Here is a 17,082-nt window from a genome sequence, read left to right as displayed (position 1 = left end):
GTTATATAAAGCACTTTAATAATTACATAAACTATAAACCTGCTCATCAAATCAATTTCGAGTGAACAAAGCAATTCCAATTAGGAACATTTATTTGTTCACGAAAATGTAATTAGTTTATATCTAAACGTTTAATAGGTATCGACACTGTCATGGCTTCGTAACTACGTTATCGTAACAACGCCATTACAATGCAGGACGGTATACGCGATAACTTGACGCGTGGGACGAGCTTCACTACCTCGATCCTTTACAGTAACTAGTATTGTTTTACGAACATCAGTCTATATAGATCTTGCTTATAAAAGACTCTAGGCTAGAAACAGACATCGTTTAATGAATTAATATCGCGAGGAGACGGCTGTAATTGTGGTATGGCATTAAACCGTTAACGCGTTAGCTGTAATTAATGTCCGAGTGAAGTGCTTGAAGTGTGGAAGCTCTGAGAGTATTGCTAATATTGCGTTATCTAATGATGATCGCTGTATAACAGTGAGGCTCTGCGTCGAGCGTCGTTATGTAGGCGGCGAAGTGGCAGCGCGTGAATGGACGGGTTCGGGATCGATAGAGCTGAGTGCGCACGCCCGTCTGACATACAGCTGGTCGCTTCGCATCCGATATCAAAACGCCTCAACCAGTGTCTCAGTGCCTACTGTGAACGATTTTAGTGCATCTATTTGGTCACGGATATGCTCCGCTCGCAGCGACGGCACTAAACGGTTCGTACACCATTATTTTACTTAAGTTGCGAGAGGTCTGATAGTCGTACCGCAGTTTTCAGCGGCCGCCATATCTCGCCGTTAACGTGAAACCTGTTACACGACACCTAATAACAATTCATTAGTGCGGTGGAAATTTGTTTGTTTATCAAATGAAGGTGAAGGTTTTTATGATAAAATAAACTAATAAACGTTGGCGCTGTAAGCAACAATCCTGTGCTTCATATTCGTGCTGCCCCTGTATTTTATTGTTTGATGTGCTATTTATATAATCAAAATAATTGTAGATTTTCTGTGGATAGGCAGGTTTTTCTCATTTAATCCGTTGATGAAAGAATAGAGTTACCTTTAGGGTTGTCTATTTATAGATTTGTTTAAAGGTATCGTTGATTCGCATCTTAATTTATAATGGGACGAACCAATCGCGTGGGTGTAAAGGGCAGGGGTGCCTACTGCTTACGTTAGTGAATAAGCTATGCGTGCATACACTTTACATAGATTGGTACATTTCAAAGTGTATTGTAATGTTCAATGACAGCGATATTCATAAAATTTCGGACCCTGGTTTTTGGAAAAAGACTTTTCTTATTGTAGTGTCTTCAGGAAATCTTGGCAGATAATTGAAATAACAGTAACCAAAGCAAAATATTGTCTGTTGAGCATGGTATTAGAACAACAATTACAAAAAAAAAATAGGTATACGTTTTTATTGTCTTAAAATCGGAGAACGTGCCTGCCTTACTAATTACATATTTTTTTTCTATTTCTTGCCATATTTGATTCAACACTTGTATCATTTTATCTCTTTTTTCATGTTGCAGTGTTCTAGATTTTCGTATCCAGGCGTGATGTGTTAGGAACACGTTTAGAAAAATTACCTATTTTTATCCGTTTTTATGCCCGGTTACAGAAATAATTATATTATAAGGAAAAAATATGTATGTATGTAATTCTCTATTTTACATGCCTTTTTTGTCTATTTACCTAAAGTGGCTTTTAAGATTTTGATGTAAAAAGAATCTGTAATATTACAGCGGAAAAATAACATAAGGATATCTCTACACTTTTTTAGGTATTCTTATAAAATGTTAATATGCACAGTACCGTGTACGATAACGGAATCTTTGAAGGCTCAACTAATTTCTAAAATCTTCATAAAATTGTTTCATGAAATAATGTCATCATTATTAAATTGTAATATATCACTAAGTACATATTATAGAATAACGAATAAAAGAATAATAAACTGTAGCATGTTTCACACTAAAACACAAAAAATACCAAAAACATGGCGGGCCTTGTTAGGAACCGGGCTTTCTTCACACTACCTTATAGCTAATATAATAATTTTTTTTTTTTGGATATACTGAAAATCATAACAAGCTTAAGCAATACCTACTTTTCTTACTTTTTTACGTTCTGGGAAATCTATACTTAAGTATCTATAAATACATTTGATAGGTATTAATAAGATATGATAAACACCTACTAGCTTAGAGATCCTTTTCACATACGAGGTCTAAGTATATTAATATAAAGATAGCGTTATAGATAAAAATACTACGGTGTAAGAATCTTATTTATTTATTGAATTCTTTTTTCTTACCCTTAGTTTATATTTGGATAAAGGTCAGCAACTCTTAATACAATTATGTAGGTAATTCGCCCACGAGCTGTCCGCCCTCGCTGTTTATTTGTCCCGTAAATCTTCCGATAGCCTACAGTAAAGAACCGTGGAAAGAAGCCAAAATGTAGGTTGGGTCCGTATCTATGTGTAAAAATATTAACAATCAGCGTAGTTGAGATAAAACGTACAAAAAAAAGTTTATAAGGGTTTGTTATATAAAAATTAAGCAAAAAAATCTAATCCCTCATTTTGAGTATTGGTGACGAACTCGCCGAAGAACTTGGTGAAAAATTATTTGTGCGTGAATATAACCATGAATTATGAGTAATGAATACACCAGAATAAATGTACACACTTGTAACCGTAACTATTCGACTGTACTCGGGAAGTATCTAAATCAGGGATAAAAAAGCACGCACATGGAGTTCTTTGTACTCGTGCAATGGAATGCTGTTCTTGTTTCCTTTGAACTCTCCTTTTTTTGGATAATCCACTAACCAAACCAGCGTTTGGCGCTAATTTAATATACCAACCATGGGTTCTAGTGCTTCTACTACAGTTCCACCTGCATTAAAAGCAATGCGCCTGAATGCGCCTGATATCCCTTGGTCCCTTTTTTGTTTTTTATAAAGTGTATTCTTTACTACTACCGTCCAGCATGAAAGGGAAACTGACCGGTTGTATTTGGACCACTGGCTTTTCGAGCCTGCATTGAGACGCCTGGTGTAACGAAAAACGTCGTGCGGCTGCCGGGCCGAGTCTCTAACCCAGTGTTTAATCCTGTGTACTGCAATACGAACTGAAACACCGAAATTACCTTCTTTGGCGTACAATGGCGGCCTTAACCGACGCGAGGCCCCAGGCGAAAGCAAAAAAATAAATCTGAGGCAATAATTTGCCTCAGATTTATTTTTTTGCTAGTAATCCAAAATTGTAGTCTTTAAAACTATAATGACTTACACTTTGCCGCACTCAAAAAGATTGCCGGCAAGACCACTTTTGTGATCCCATGACATGACAGCCTTTTGTACATTTCTGGAACAAATATCTCCTCACAACTAAATTCTTCCTTTAGATATTTATACCTGCATTGAACATGCAAAATGCATTTAAGAAATTATACTGAGGTCCTTCATAATGCACTCCCTCTTACGTGATGGCGCATATACCTTTCAGACTCTTTTAAACTTTATAAATAAACTAATCAAACTAGAAGATGAAAAGTTACTCAACTAACTTTAAAGTATCAAATAAATTGCAGAAATTTCTTGCAAGTTAGTTTCTTCTACATAAATAACACTCTGAGCGCCCCTGTCCGTCCCTTCGGGCTAATTTATAAGAATCTAAGTAATTTATTTACTCGTAGCTCGTTCTCATTTACTTGCGAACGAAGCAGTTGCGAGATTTCCATGTAATAGAATGCAGCTATGTTCCTCCCACGCTGCCTCTTTTGTCACTTAAATTCACAAGTTCACAATCAGTTTTGAAATGGAATGGCACTTATTTAAATGAAAATTGTGCCGTTGCATTCAAAGCGTTATCATTTTTTGTCTTGATATTATCTAATTTTATTTTTTATCACGTCGTTTTCGCAACATAAAGATATCATTTCTTAATTTATTAAATACTAAAATGGGTACTAATTTTCAAATCTTATCAAGTCTTTTTGTCCTATATGAGTATATTACGCTCTTTCTATCCTTTGGTCACCCTCTATGGTCTACGGAACGCTACTACTCACCACACGTATTGAGTTATCAATTCTAAATATTACGTCGCGTGGGTCAGATTAGGAGCGTGTACAGTGTAGGGTCTAACCATAAATTTAATGTACCGTGTTATACAGTGTTTGTTAGAAATGTACTTACATCAACGGACGATGTTTATTCGATAATATTTACGTAGATAAATTATTTTAAACAATAAAATCTAAAAAGGTAATGTTTGTATGTAACTGCTATTATCATGGGCGTTGCTAGGAGAAAGTGTTGGGGTGGGTAGCGCCCAACCTAGAAACATCTTTGTCCGCTCTATGAAAAATCATACGCTTTGGGTCTTGCGTGGTGAAGGCTTTTCGTTAAATTCGCCGAGCTATTTTTTTGCTCCCGCCCCCTAGAGAAAAACTGAAGCTACGCCGATGAATATTATATCAAATAAAGTACACATACCTTCGACCTTCCTACAAATCTTTTCGTAAAAGGCAGAAGATGTTTTACGGTAGAGCGATGCCGATTTTTTTTTTATGTCTACAGTATAGATGAGACGTGTGCTATTGTTTCACTGAAAAATATCGTGAAATGCTAGTTGTTCTGTTGCGTTCCATATTACTATAGACAATGAGATAATCGAGACACAATCATGAGTTATAGATATTACGATACAGCCGTGACGCACCTACAGGATTTGTTTTTCAGACATACAAATGTTTTCATTACGGTGTAAATAGTATAAATCGCTCCTCAATAAAAAAATAATAATACCAGATACACTACATATCATTTTAGGTTATCTTTTACGGTATTTAAAAATTTTATTAATTTAAAATTAAACGCCGAATTTAAACGTGAAATGCTAAATAAATATATATTGAAACTGTTGGTTTCTAATTTTGTTACATATACTTACAGTATATAAGATTAGTCGAGGGACCTGTTAAAGGAGGGTATCCAGTATTCCATTTTTGTCCCAAATATTATAAAAGATACGACTGGGAGACATTTTCGTTATTTTTACTGTATATAGATATACTCTGCCGTGTATCATTTTTTTGCATGTATTTTGTTAGTTACATGCAAGCATAAACTGTCGAGTGTTTATAAAGGTCCCTCGTCTAAAAATACATTTTAAACAACTGTCCTGTTAGCTTCAGATGTCAATACCAGATATGATTCTTACAGATGTAATGTGCCGCCCGTCGTTGGGGCAGGCTCTATGGGCGCTGGCGCTCCTGAATGCGCTGGCGCCCTCGCACGCCGATGGGAACATAGGTATTTATGATTTAAATACAGTAGAAATCGGCTATAACGACATACCTGTTATAACAACCAAATGGCTAGGTCCTATCCAGAGCTGTATATAAACACTCTCTAACAAAACAAACGGCATATAACGATACCGGATGAATCGATATTTCGGTTTCAGCGACCAATATCGTCGGAATTTATTGGCTACAAGGACCAATGTCACTGAGCTAATATCGTTTGGATCTTTATTTTTAATTTGAGAAGCCATAATAACATAGAATGATCTAGTATTAGGTATTAGGCACGGTTTTTTTTTCCGCGTTTTGTCATCTTTAGAACCTGAGTGACTATGCAGTTTTTGCAATAAACTTTTTGTATTAGATTTTATTGTCATTTTATTTACAAACCACAAGTCCACAAGTATAATCAAATGTTTATTTCAATGTAAAAAGTATTATTTTTTATAACGACTATCGCACATTGCGATCAGATTAGGTGGTCCCTTAAATGTGTTAAGTATTTAATTATTGGACGATGAATCCAATATTTGACTATTTGATGGTTAAGTATACGGTTATGGAAAATGCCTGACTTAACTTATCTTACTCGAGTCATCTGGTACACAACTTATTCAAGGGCCTTAGTAAATTATAATATTGCCACATTTGATCGGCCCCATTGATATATCGAGGATATGGTTTTTTAAGTCGTCTTTTCGATGACTCAATTTAAATTGTGTCTGCATAAAGCATATACATTTTAGATCACACATTAGCTTCTTCGTCATCACTGTATTTTGATTTAACATCATAAATCGTAGTGAGACGTCTCGGAAACTCAATAGTCTAGATTTTCGTGAGTGCACCTCGCTAGGACAAATAGAAGGCATCCAATTATGTTGAAAGCATTTCCATTCTCGTTTCGAATTGTGTGGACGCATTCGTTTTGATAGCTCCATGTAGAGCTGTTTGCGTTTAGAAACATGATATAAACGAATGAGAGGCTTAACATTGCTATTTTTTTATACAGGTTGCTTATTCAGTGCACCATTGTGTGTAGAGGAGGTGGAATGGTGCTACGATGGTATGAATATTACTTACTAATATAATTTTCTGAGTCATTTATGTAAATATCTCTAATATAATTTATTGTCAATAGATTTTGCATTCGGGAAATGCATACCGGTATATGAGGAGGAACCTGAAGAAGGAGCACTCTATCGGTAAGCTTTTCCCTTTAAACTTCCTAAAATTTATTATACACTATTGACTAATGATTATTTGAATATAAGGGTAAGTTAAACACTCGTGATCAATAGTGACATTTTATAGCCAATTTAAAGTAGGACCTCATTACTTCCCCTTAAGGTATGACATGGGACCAGAGCAACTGCAGTGGTTCGAGGGCGAGCTCCAACGGCTTGCTACGCGTGGTTACCGATGGGAGCAGGCATACACGCAGTGCGTCTTACAAGCCATGCTCTACACGTTACGGCAAAACTTGTTAGTATCGCAATGGAATTTTTTTTTCAATATTGATTTATAGTGGGAAAAAATTTAATAATTTGTTTATATTTCAGAGATCCGTCACAAGTTAACACGAAAATATGTGAACATTTTGCTGACCCGAAATTGACCTCTAGCATATTGCAAGAGGCAAACGAAAATATTGGTGTAAGTGATAAAGTAAGTAATAAAATTGGTTTGTTAAGAAATAATTTAATACTATGTACATTTGTGTTTATTCTAGATTGAGCCAGCTGAAACAGCGTTTGTACGATTTACACCAAATTCTGCCCTCAGCGACTCTGACTTTGCGAATGAAGTTTACAATCCACCATTTTCTCCAGCAGGAAATGCACCTGTTTACGTTAGTCGAGGTATTAATTAATATTTAAATATTTAAATGATTATATCTTTTCTATTTTAACGATTAAATATCAAAATAATACTTAAATTTCATATTATCAGTGCCAGGAATTGAGGATAACGTCCCACTTGATAATGAAACTCCGAGCGATAAATTACGCGATCTGCTAATGACGGATAACGAAGACTCTCCCGTCATATTGCCCTTTGAAGGATTTAGAGAACGACTCCAAGCAGAAGAGAAAGCGATAGCTCGCAATGGCATGTCATCTCCTATAATTGAAAAAGAAAAGAAATCTACTCGTATGTCTGACATTATCACGCAAAACGATCCTAATGTCGGATATTCCGATGAAGAACGACTTGGAGCTCATTTTCGCAAACTAAAAAACAAGGTCCCTCCATATACGGCAGAGTATATAACTACGAATAGATTTTCGCCTCTTGATGAGGAAGTTCGATCAAATGCGTACAAAAATTACAAGCAAAGTTTTGCTGCCAAAAATTTCCCATTTGAATATGAAGATCCAGTCGATATTTCTGAACCAAGAATTTATTACGACGAAGACTCATCAGAAGATTTCCCTATAGATGCAGGAAGTGGTGAGCTGGATTCGTTTAACCTAAAAGGTACATTGCATTTTTTTGGTAAAATAGAATACTAAGGTAATCTTAATGAAATATATTTATGTTCCAGAAAAAAACAATGTAGAAGGAGAAGCAAAACATTCAAAAAATATGGAATACTTGATGAATTACTGGCAGGATGTAATAGATGCGAAAGCTAAATCTCAAGGTGCTCTTTACGCCGAAGGCGGTCCTCTAAGAGCTGAAGATTTGCAAGGTGAGTGACAAGCTTAGTTTTTAAAATGTTCTTAGACGGCCTTCGTGCAAAAAAGGCAATTTGTGTTGCTTCATTGCTTTATTTGCATTGTAGGTACGGTGGTAACATTATTTCGTTCATTATGTTATAAACCCAACGTACTAACATTAACATCATTCTTCTCAGTCACATTTTTCAGTTAACCAATGTTTTTTATGTTCGCCTATTTTGTTTCACATAGGCCCCTTAAATTCAAGAGATTCAGCCCGGATTCGCGACTCGCACCACAATCAAGGTGTTACAGATACCGACAATGTTTCAGGTGAAAATTACAAATTTTATCCTGAAGAGTTGCAAGATATACTTAATAACGAATGGGGCTTTAAACGTAGGGAAAGAGACGATGTTAAAAAGCCCGGGCCGCGTGTGGACGCGAAAACGTTAAAGATATTATACCACAATAAATCAGTGGCAGGTTAGTGTCGCGGCGGCCTGAGGTAGCTTTACTTAGATATCAATGTACCCTCAAACAGATACAGATGAAAGGCTAACGCTGCGTCGCAGCTTTCAAATTTTTCCTTTCTGGAATTTACACGCACTCAAAACTTTGTTTAGAACACTGCACTATATGTTTCCCTTAATAGCACATTTGGTTTCTTACACCACAATAGCATGAGGCTGTAACCCTCCAAATATATTGCCTATGTGTGATTTTTATAAATCTAAATGTCTTACTTTACAAATATTTATTTATTTTTACAGGCCTTGATTTTATGTTTATATTTTTGTAAATATCGTGATTGATGTTATTTTATTTCAAATCATATTAATGATCAGTATCATTAAATACGAGGTCATGCATTTCAATTTCTATTTATTTTCGGCTTTGTTCAATTATTGAGCATAGCTACGTATTTACTATATACATTTTTATGGATAATTATTAAAAATATTAATTATTGTCAGCAAAATGGTTTTTCTACGTGCTAAATTGTTTCGTCGACTAATTATGAATTTTGCCTATATTATAAAATAATGTGATGCATGTTCTACCTTCTCGATGTTGTGGAATGGTTTGGAACACACCTACAGCGATTAACATGAATTTTTGATCTTATATTGCAGCTCAAGGAGCCCCACACGCACAAAAAGCTGTAAAACATGGAGATCACGATCACAATGAGTACGATTATGACCCATCTTATGCTTATGTATTATTTAAAAATAGGTAAACGCTCAACATTAATTGTCATAATTACAAAAGCAACTATTTGTTTTTACACTAATTAAATTATTTTCTTAGAATTCTTACGGACTGGGACAAGGGAGTTTCCTTCATATCAAAGCTGGAAGAAATGCTCGGATTAGAGAAGAATACATTTACAAACCCAAGGTAGTAAAGATTGCGAATTTACTACTATTAATTGAATATTCAAATGAAGGTATTGATTTGAACTACTAAGTGGAAAAAATAATTAAATCTTAATCTTATAGGGTTGACCCCGGTGAAGTGACTTTTAAAGTGGAGAAAAATAAAAAAGGCTACGATGCTGTTGACGTTGCTAGACGAGTCAGTAAGTAATATTTTAATTTATTCCCAATCCTCTATCAATTACGTTGGATACACTATATCCAATGATAAGAAAAAAGCTATGATGCAAATATTTTGTGATGCAATTTATTAAATTTAACTTTTTAGATGACATAAAAGAGGCGCTGCGTATAGAGACGGGCGCGCAAATTTTATCAACGGGAGTGGGCGACAGAGTGAGTACTGAGTGCATTATATAGTTCAATATTAGAAAGGTGAAGGTGGTCTTCATTCACAGAAACAATATTTCTTATGTTCTTCAGTAAGGTACTTTCATAATATAACATTTTCCAGAGTAAACGTCCAGTTATCCGACACGCCGAATCTCCAGAAACACTAATCTTCGGTTTGGAATTGCCCGTTTTGCTAGCTCTGGTAGGGAGCTTTTCGGTCCTGGTAGTAGGCGCTGTGGTCTTTGTTATTCTGTTGAAAAGAGATATGAATGCTAAAAAGATGCGGGGATTGTCTTCTGCCGCTGAAATTGATGCAGAAGCAACCAGGGATTACCAGGTAAGATAAGAATATTTCGGACCACTTTGTTTGTAGTAATACATTGTTCCGAACATACAATAATTGCTTTATTATAATAAATAACAACACCTGATTCTAATTTGAGGAATTATGTCGCGCACGGATGTCTGGCAAGTGGTCTGGACAGCAGACAACTGCAGCACCTCCCCACCCTGCCGAGCCGGCACAACGCATCACCTCTCTGTCCCGCGACCCTGACGGCAACTCGCCTTCTACAAGATCGAGCACTTCTTCTTGGTAATACATCTCTATTCTCTAGCCATCATATGAGGCTATTGATTCATTAAATAAACTTCTCTATAAGATAAAAATTGCAATTGTATGCTAAAATAGGTTGATCGTATGAATAAATAAGTTTTGTCTGATGTTTAAGAAATCAATCTCAATATAATTAATATCGTGAATATTGCGACTAAGTACTCTTTTCATTTTAGGAGTGAAGAACCAGCCCTTACCAACATGGACATCTCTACCGGACACATGGTTTTGGTAAAAAAATATCAACAGTTTATATTAAATATTATTCACCGAAATAACTTCCTTATTATTAAAATATTCTGTAGAAAGAAATCTAGTGAGAGATACTTATCAAACTTTCTCAATATTCAAATGAAAAGATACCATTGAATATTAATAACTCCGTATTTTCCCAAGACACTTCCACGGTTAGATTTATATAATCCATATCAACGACTGTATCTACACTAATTATATTAAAATTCGCCAGGCTTACATGGAAGACCATCTCCGTAACAAGGACCGCCTAGAGCAGGAATGGCGTGCTCTATGCGCATATGAAGCTGAGCCTTGTGCCACCTCCGCCGCCTTGAAGGCAGACAACACTGGCAAGAACCGATATGCTGATGTCCTGCCCTATGACCACTCAAGGGTCACGCTGAATACGCTCTCTAACCACCTTGGATCTGACTATATTAACGCTTCTACTATCGTGAGTGTATCGATCTTTGTATTATTTTACTAGCTTCCGCCCGCAGCTTCGCCCGCGTGGATTTCGGGTTTCAAAAATGGAGAAGGTGCTCAATTTGTCGGGATGTTATTTTAATTTATGGTGGTATGCAGGTGGTCCGATTATCCGGTCAGGGTCTGATGATGGGATCCTGGTGAAATCGAAGGAACTTTTAACCATTAAGGTTGCACACGAAATGACGGAAGCTTAAAAAATGAAGTAACTTCTCCCGTTTTCCCAACATTTTCCATCACTGCTATGCTCCTATTAATTGTAGCGTGATGAAAAGTATACTATAACCAGCTCAGGAGTATGAAAAATAATTGTACCAAGTTAAGTTAAAATCCGTCGAGTAGTTTTTGTTTCTATAACGGTTATACAGACAGACAGACAAAAATTTTACTAATTGCATTTTTGGCATCAGTATCGATCCCTAATCACCCCCAGTTATTTTGGAAATATATTTCATGTACAGAATTGACCTTTCTACAGATTTATTATAAGTATAGATATGCAAAAGTAGCTCAAAAATTGTCCATACCGAAAACATGCATTTTAAAGTAAAACAAAAGAAATAATATCGTGAAGCCAACCAAATAACTAATGATATATTAAATTTTGTGACTGTTCAATTTAGTCGGGTCCGCGATATCACTTTTGTTGAGTTTCAGAACGCGACATTACATTATTATATTCTGTGCTCCAACGCACACTGCTTTGATGTTAGGAACACACTAACATTGCTTAGACAACAGTGAACTTTATGCAATAGCAATAAAGCTCAAATTGACTCTACGTATTAGTTAGAAAACGTTTGTATGGGAAATAGAAATTTGCTGTTTTGAGGATTTTCCCGGCAATTATTCGAATTTTTCTCACCTTTTAAACCTTCCCTAGACCTCCACGAATAATTCAAGACCAAGATAAGATAAATCCGTTCAGCCGTTCTCGAGTTTTAGCGAGACTAACGAACAGCAATTCATTTTTATATATATAGATTATGGGCATAATATTCATACGGTGGAGGGTAGGTTAGTGTTTGCAGTCAGCCGCTAGCTCCTGTGTTTCATTGCCTTTACAATAAGTACTGGAAATATTATAGTAAAAATTCTATTATCAAAAATAAGATTTATCTAAATATAATGACATTTTAACGCAAAAGGTATTTGGAGTTGTTCTACGTTATTTTCATTATGTACCGATGGTACAATATTATTAATAAAATACCTACTTAAGTTTTCATTTCGATTTGGCATATTTTTATTTAGGTAAATTACTTATCACAACTTGCGTTTACGTCACACAAATCCTAATAAAACAAAATAAACGATCACTAACCAATAGCATCACACTGTAATTTATCTTGTTTGTTCAGACCGACCATGACCCTCGAAACCCGGCGTACATCGCAGCAGCAGGCCCGCTGGCCCACACTGCTCCCGACTTCTGGCAGATGGTGTGGGAACAAGGCTCTGTCGTGATGGTCATGCTCACCCGCCTCACAGAGAATGGACAGCAGCTCTGCCACCGCTACTGGCCTGAGGAGGGATCTGAGCTCTACCATATCTACGAGGTAGGTTTTTATAGTCCTGTAAAAGATTATAAACACGTCTTAATTTATAGTAGTGTCAATAAAACCCAATCAACAAAAGAGCAATTGATATAAATCTGTATAATACTTGAATATACTTATTCAGAAATTATTCTACATGCTATTGACATTAAATATTAAGAAATAATGCCCACAAATTGATCTAATTTATTTTTTTATTATATTTTACTCTCGATTTCCGAGTGAAGTAATTCACTTCTTCATCAAAATTACGAATTAAGAGATACATTGGTTTTATCTAGGTTCACCTAGTGAGCGAGCACATCTGGTGCGACGACTACCTGGTCCGCAGCTTCTACCTGAAGAACCAACGCACCGGCGAAACTCGGACGGTCACCCAATTCCACTTCCTCTCGTGGCCAGAGAACGGCGTTCCATCTTCAACCAAGGCTTTGCTTGAATTCAGGAGGTATTCTAATCCTTAACTTTTATATACATACTTTGGAATGAAATTCTATCACTTTTAGTGCTGTAATGAAGAATGTGTTACGGCCAACATTTAGAGACTAAGATTTATTTTACGGAATGAGGCATAGGACAAATTTGTAACACATATACCTTACGTTTTTTTTAACATTTTAATAAATAAGTTTGTAACAGATATTCGTTAATGTGACTGACCTATAAAATACGGATCAATTATTGCCTAAAAAGTTACCCCTTGAACCCAATATGCGCAATAGCGAAGCAGTTCCGCCCGCATCAAAACTGACTCTACATTTCTTTATAAAGATTCTTTATTAAAATTACATTATATTCGTTAATGTGACTGACCTATAAAATACGGATCAATTATTGCCTAAAAAGTTACCCCTTGAACCCAATATGCGCAATAGCGAAGCAGTTCCGCCCGCATCAAAACTGACTCTACATTTCTTTATAAAGATTCTTTATTAAAATTACATCTGACTTGATTAAAAATCTTTTACAGGAAGGTGAATAAGTCGTATAGGGGAAGATCTTGCCCGATCGTAGTTCACTGCAGGTAAACAATTTTATTAATAGCGCTATATTTTTGTACTCTACTTTTTATACACGTCTTACAATTAATTTAATCAATAAAAGTAAAATAAAATATACATTTATTATATTTTCTATGCAAACAGTGACGGAGCCGGCCGAACTGGAACCTATTGCCTGATTGATATGGTACTGAACCGCATGGCTAAAGGCGCTAAGGAGATTGACATCGCTGCCACCCTGGAACACATCCGCGATCAACGACCCCGCACCGTCGCCACCAAGCAGCAATTCGAGTTTGTACTCATGGCTGTTGCTGAAGAGGTGAGTAACGAAGCACACATTGCAAAAACATGATTTTATGATGATAAATTCATAAATCTCCATGCTAATAACAATAGATGTAAATATAATATAAAAATGTAGGAAACGTGAGTGGACGTTGTTTTGAATGCGTATGTTAATAAAAAAGCCACCTTTGATAGTGCTCATGGTCAACTATCGGTGTAAAAAGGTTAGCCCAACCATTAGCAAGTCATCCTCCGTTAATTTTACTGTAGTTAGATGAACCTGTACTTCCACCTTGTTGGCCTATAGAACCGGAGATTTGGTTTCATTTCAAGTGGAAGGGCAATTCGCTATTAATAGAATAACCAGCGATCAAACTAAATTTAACCATATATTATTAACCAACTGGACAATCAGTACTCGAAAGAGGTAAAAGATATTATTATAAAACCACCAGCGGAAAATAGTATGCTTTTTATTGATAAATGTTTATTTTATTTTTAGGTACACGCGATCCTGAAGGCTCTACCTGCTCACTTACAACAACTGCAGGAAAAGAAGGACAAGGAAAAAGAAAAAGAGAAGGAAAAAGAAAAAGAAAAAGATGGCGCCGACAAGAAACCCGTTAACTGAACTACGCACCGCTTAAGCTCTCACACGAAATGTATTGAAATATTTGTGTTAAAGATAATGTTAGGCATTTAATATGGATTACGCTCCTAGTTGAGAATTTCGTTATAGGTATACTTATATCAAACATTCATGTTTCTCATTTGGATATATATTACTTTCCGCTTCGAAGTTCTTGACTCGGATTGTTTAGATTTATACGCTCTTGCATAATATATTTATGTTAGGAAAGGTAAACCGCAAAAAGAGCATTATTCATAGTAATGATCATAACTAAGTATATATGGAGTCTTTCGCAAAACTAAGCATTTATTTTTATAATAAGCTTTATCTTCATATGAGTTATTTTCATGTAATATGTAATATACATTTACAGACTATTTATATATGTATGTATAATGCAAATTGTCTAGCTTGTGTCCGAAATTGATGTAGTCAATTGTGAAGGTGTCTTTATCTTTACCGACATACCTGCATATAATATTATTTGCGGAAAACTATCTATGCACTTCATTAAGTTTAGAAGACTAAATATTTAGAATAAACAGAACCTGGGTACGGCTTGGAACTGTTCAATCGTATGTACAACGGACTTAATATCATTCATATATTCCTCCAAATGGTACTATGTTGACATTGACTTGTTATATCTTTAAAATAACAACCTTTTGAAGCATAAAATGCGCATTAGTTTATGAAATGATCTAGTCAATATTATCGTTGATTTAATTACAAAATATAATATTTTAATCGTGGTCGATGAGGCCTATTTTAGTAATTTACGTAATAGATATAGACAGCTTGTGGCATTTTAACTTCAAGATTCCATACCAAAGCAACCATAGCCATGTATAAAATATGCACCCTTGTGTTACTCTTTCTTGCTTTTTAATAATCATCTGTGTCATGTTAGATCTTGTTAAACATATGTTATACAATCAGTCTTTGTTACTTAATTATTTAGGAGTTAGCAATGTTAACTTAAATGAGCCAGGGCAAAATATTATGTCTATCCAATCATATCCTGAGATTAACGGAATACCTGAAATAAAATAATCAGCCATTATATAACGTGAAAAGGAATATTTACAGAAGCTAGTAGCAAATAATAGGGTACATACTTAATACATCTTATGTACGATATTTATATAAGATTATATTTACTGCATATTATGGGAAAATGTAAAAAAAATACCTACTTACGAAATTATAAAAGTAGATTTAGATTAAGAGAAAAATATATTTAACCGTATTTCTGTATGAAATTATATGTAGTTTTTATGTGAATGATTGAATAATGGATTTTGATTAAATTGTTTTAGGGAATGTGACAGTATCCTGATTGCCAAGACACACAAATCCTTTCTTTATCCACTCCTATGTAGCTGAGATGATATTCAAATATTCAAATGTAGGTGACAGACGTTATCAAAAATGAAATTGGCAAGATAAGATCTATAAACAAATGTGATGCTCGTGATCCTGGTAATTTCTACCGCTTATTTTGAGATATGCTCGTATGTCGATCACGTGGCGCCATCTTCCTCGCATCCTGTTGACGGATAACTATGCCAAACGTAACTGCCAATAACTGAGGTAATTACAATATTTTGCACCGGTAAGTGAAGGTTCCGTTGCATACACTATAAATGATGCATAAAGTATCATAGTGCACCATACCTTATAGTATATCATTTACAATCGTATTATTTTTAAATAACTTATCTACGTTTCACTACCAGGTAGCCAGGGGCGTAGCTACCGCCGTATCAGCCGTATCAGTGATAGGGGCCACCGAGCTTTGGGGTGCCTCTTGACCCATACCTACATTAAACTAAGCAGGCGCCCAAACAAATTTAGATATAGGGCACCTTTATGGCAAGCTACGCTACTGCAGCTAGCACTTAAATCTGTTTTTCTGTGGAAACGTATCTTGATAAATAAGTACCTACTTTTTATATCTCAAGCTTCACAAATCTAATCAAAATAAAAATATCAAAATAGTTATTAATCCAATTCCCAGTGGAAAAATGTGGATAAGTACTTTTTGGCAGAGCGTTGCTAGGGATTGACGTAAATACGGAATTTTCGAATGCGGACCGGCTGGCAGAAGCCAAATTAACGAAGGCACTACCTACATTACGCAAAGCCCAAGTAAGCACAAGACATTTTCTAGGGTTAGCAAATTAATCTTTGGGGTGGAGGCTACCTACCATACCCCCTCTCTCCATATCTACGCCCATGGACTGGTAGGTTATTCCAAGTCTCCTAAATAATGTTGCCAGGTCTGTCGAAGATAATGACCACGATATGTGGTGTATGAAATTCGGCGATCAGCCCGATTATAATACATAGAGGTTCAGGTATAAGGTACCTAATGCATAACACTGATAATGCCGATCGTTAAGATAAGTCCGCAATTAAAAGGTGAAAATATATAAGTGTAATAATAAGTATGCCGTATGATTAATAATGTATAAGAGAAGTCAGGACCAATATGGAT

The 17,082-nt window shown here is 35.6% G+C and overlaps 1 protein-coding gene across 14 annotated transcripts; it reads left to right on the top strand.

Moving 5' to 3' along the window:
- Positions 1-218: 218 nt before the first annotated feature.
- On the top strand, positions 219-15,905 carry LOC115445155 (receptor-type tyrosine-protein phosphatase N2). Of its 14 annotated transcripts, XM_030171319.2 has the most exons (24): positions 219-372; positions 494-719; positions 5,244-5,333; positions 6,339-6,392; positions 6,468-6,531; positions 6,677-6,811; positions 6,889-6,982; positions 7,059-7,188; positions 7,280-7,807; positions 7,875-8,021; positions 8,242-8,475; positions 9,126-9,228; positions 9,304-9,393; positions 9,495-9,574; positions 9,700-9,767; positions 9,886-10,101; positions 10,208-10,359; positions 10,557-10,611; positions 10,850-11,071; positions 12,465-12,662; positions 12,944-13,110; positions 13,633-13,686; positions 13,808-13,985; positions 14,454-15,905. In XM_030171319.2, exons 3-24 carry the CDS (start codon positions 5,249-5,251, stop codon positions 14,580-14,582), a joined length of 3,183 nt encoding a protein of 1,060 aa, XP_030027179.1. In that variant the 5' UTR covers positions 219-372; positions 494-719; positions 5,244-5,248; the 3' UTR covers positions 14,583-15,905. The 14 variants fall into 14 exon arrangements, with proteins under 14 accessions (XP_030027179.1, XP_030027181.1, XP_030027182.1 ...); XM_030171321.2 differs by having other exon boundaries at positions 219-719; positions 7,280-7,780; XM_030171322.2 differs by having other exon boundaries at positions 219-719; positions 9,126-9,183.
- Positions 15,906-17,082: the final 1,177 nt, after the last annotated feature.

Source organism: Manduca sexta, chromosome 17 (assembly GCF_014839805.1).
Source record: "Manduca sexta isolate Smith_Timp_Sample1 chromosome 17, JHU_Msex_v1.0, whole genome shotgun sequence".
NCBI lineage: Eukaryota > Metazoa > Arthropoda > Insecta > Lepidoptera > Sphingidae > Manduca > Manduca sexta.
This window is presented reverse-complemented; position numbering and strand designations above follow the sequence as displayed.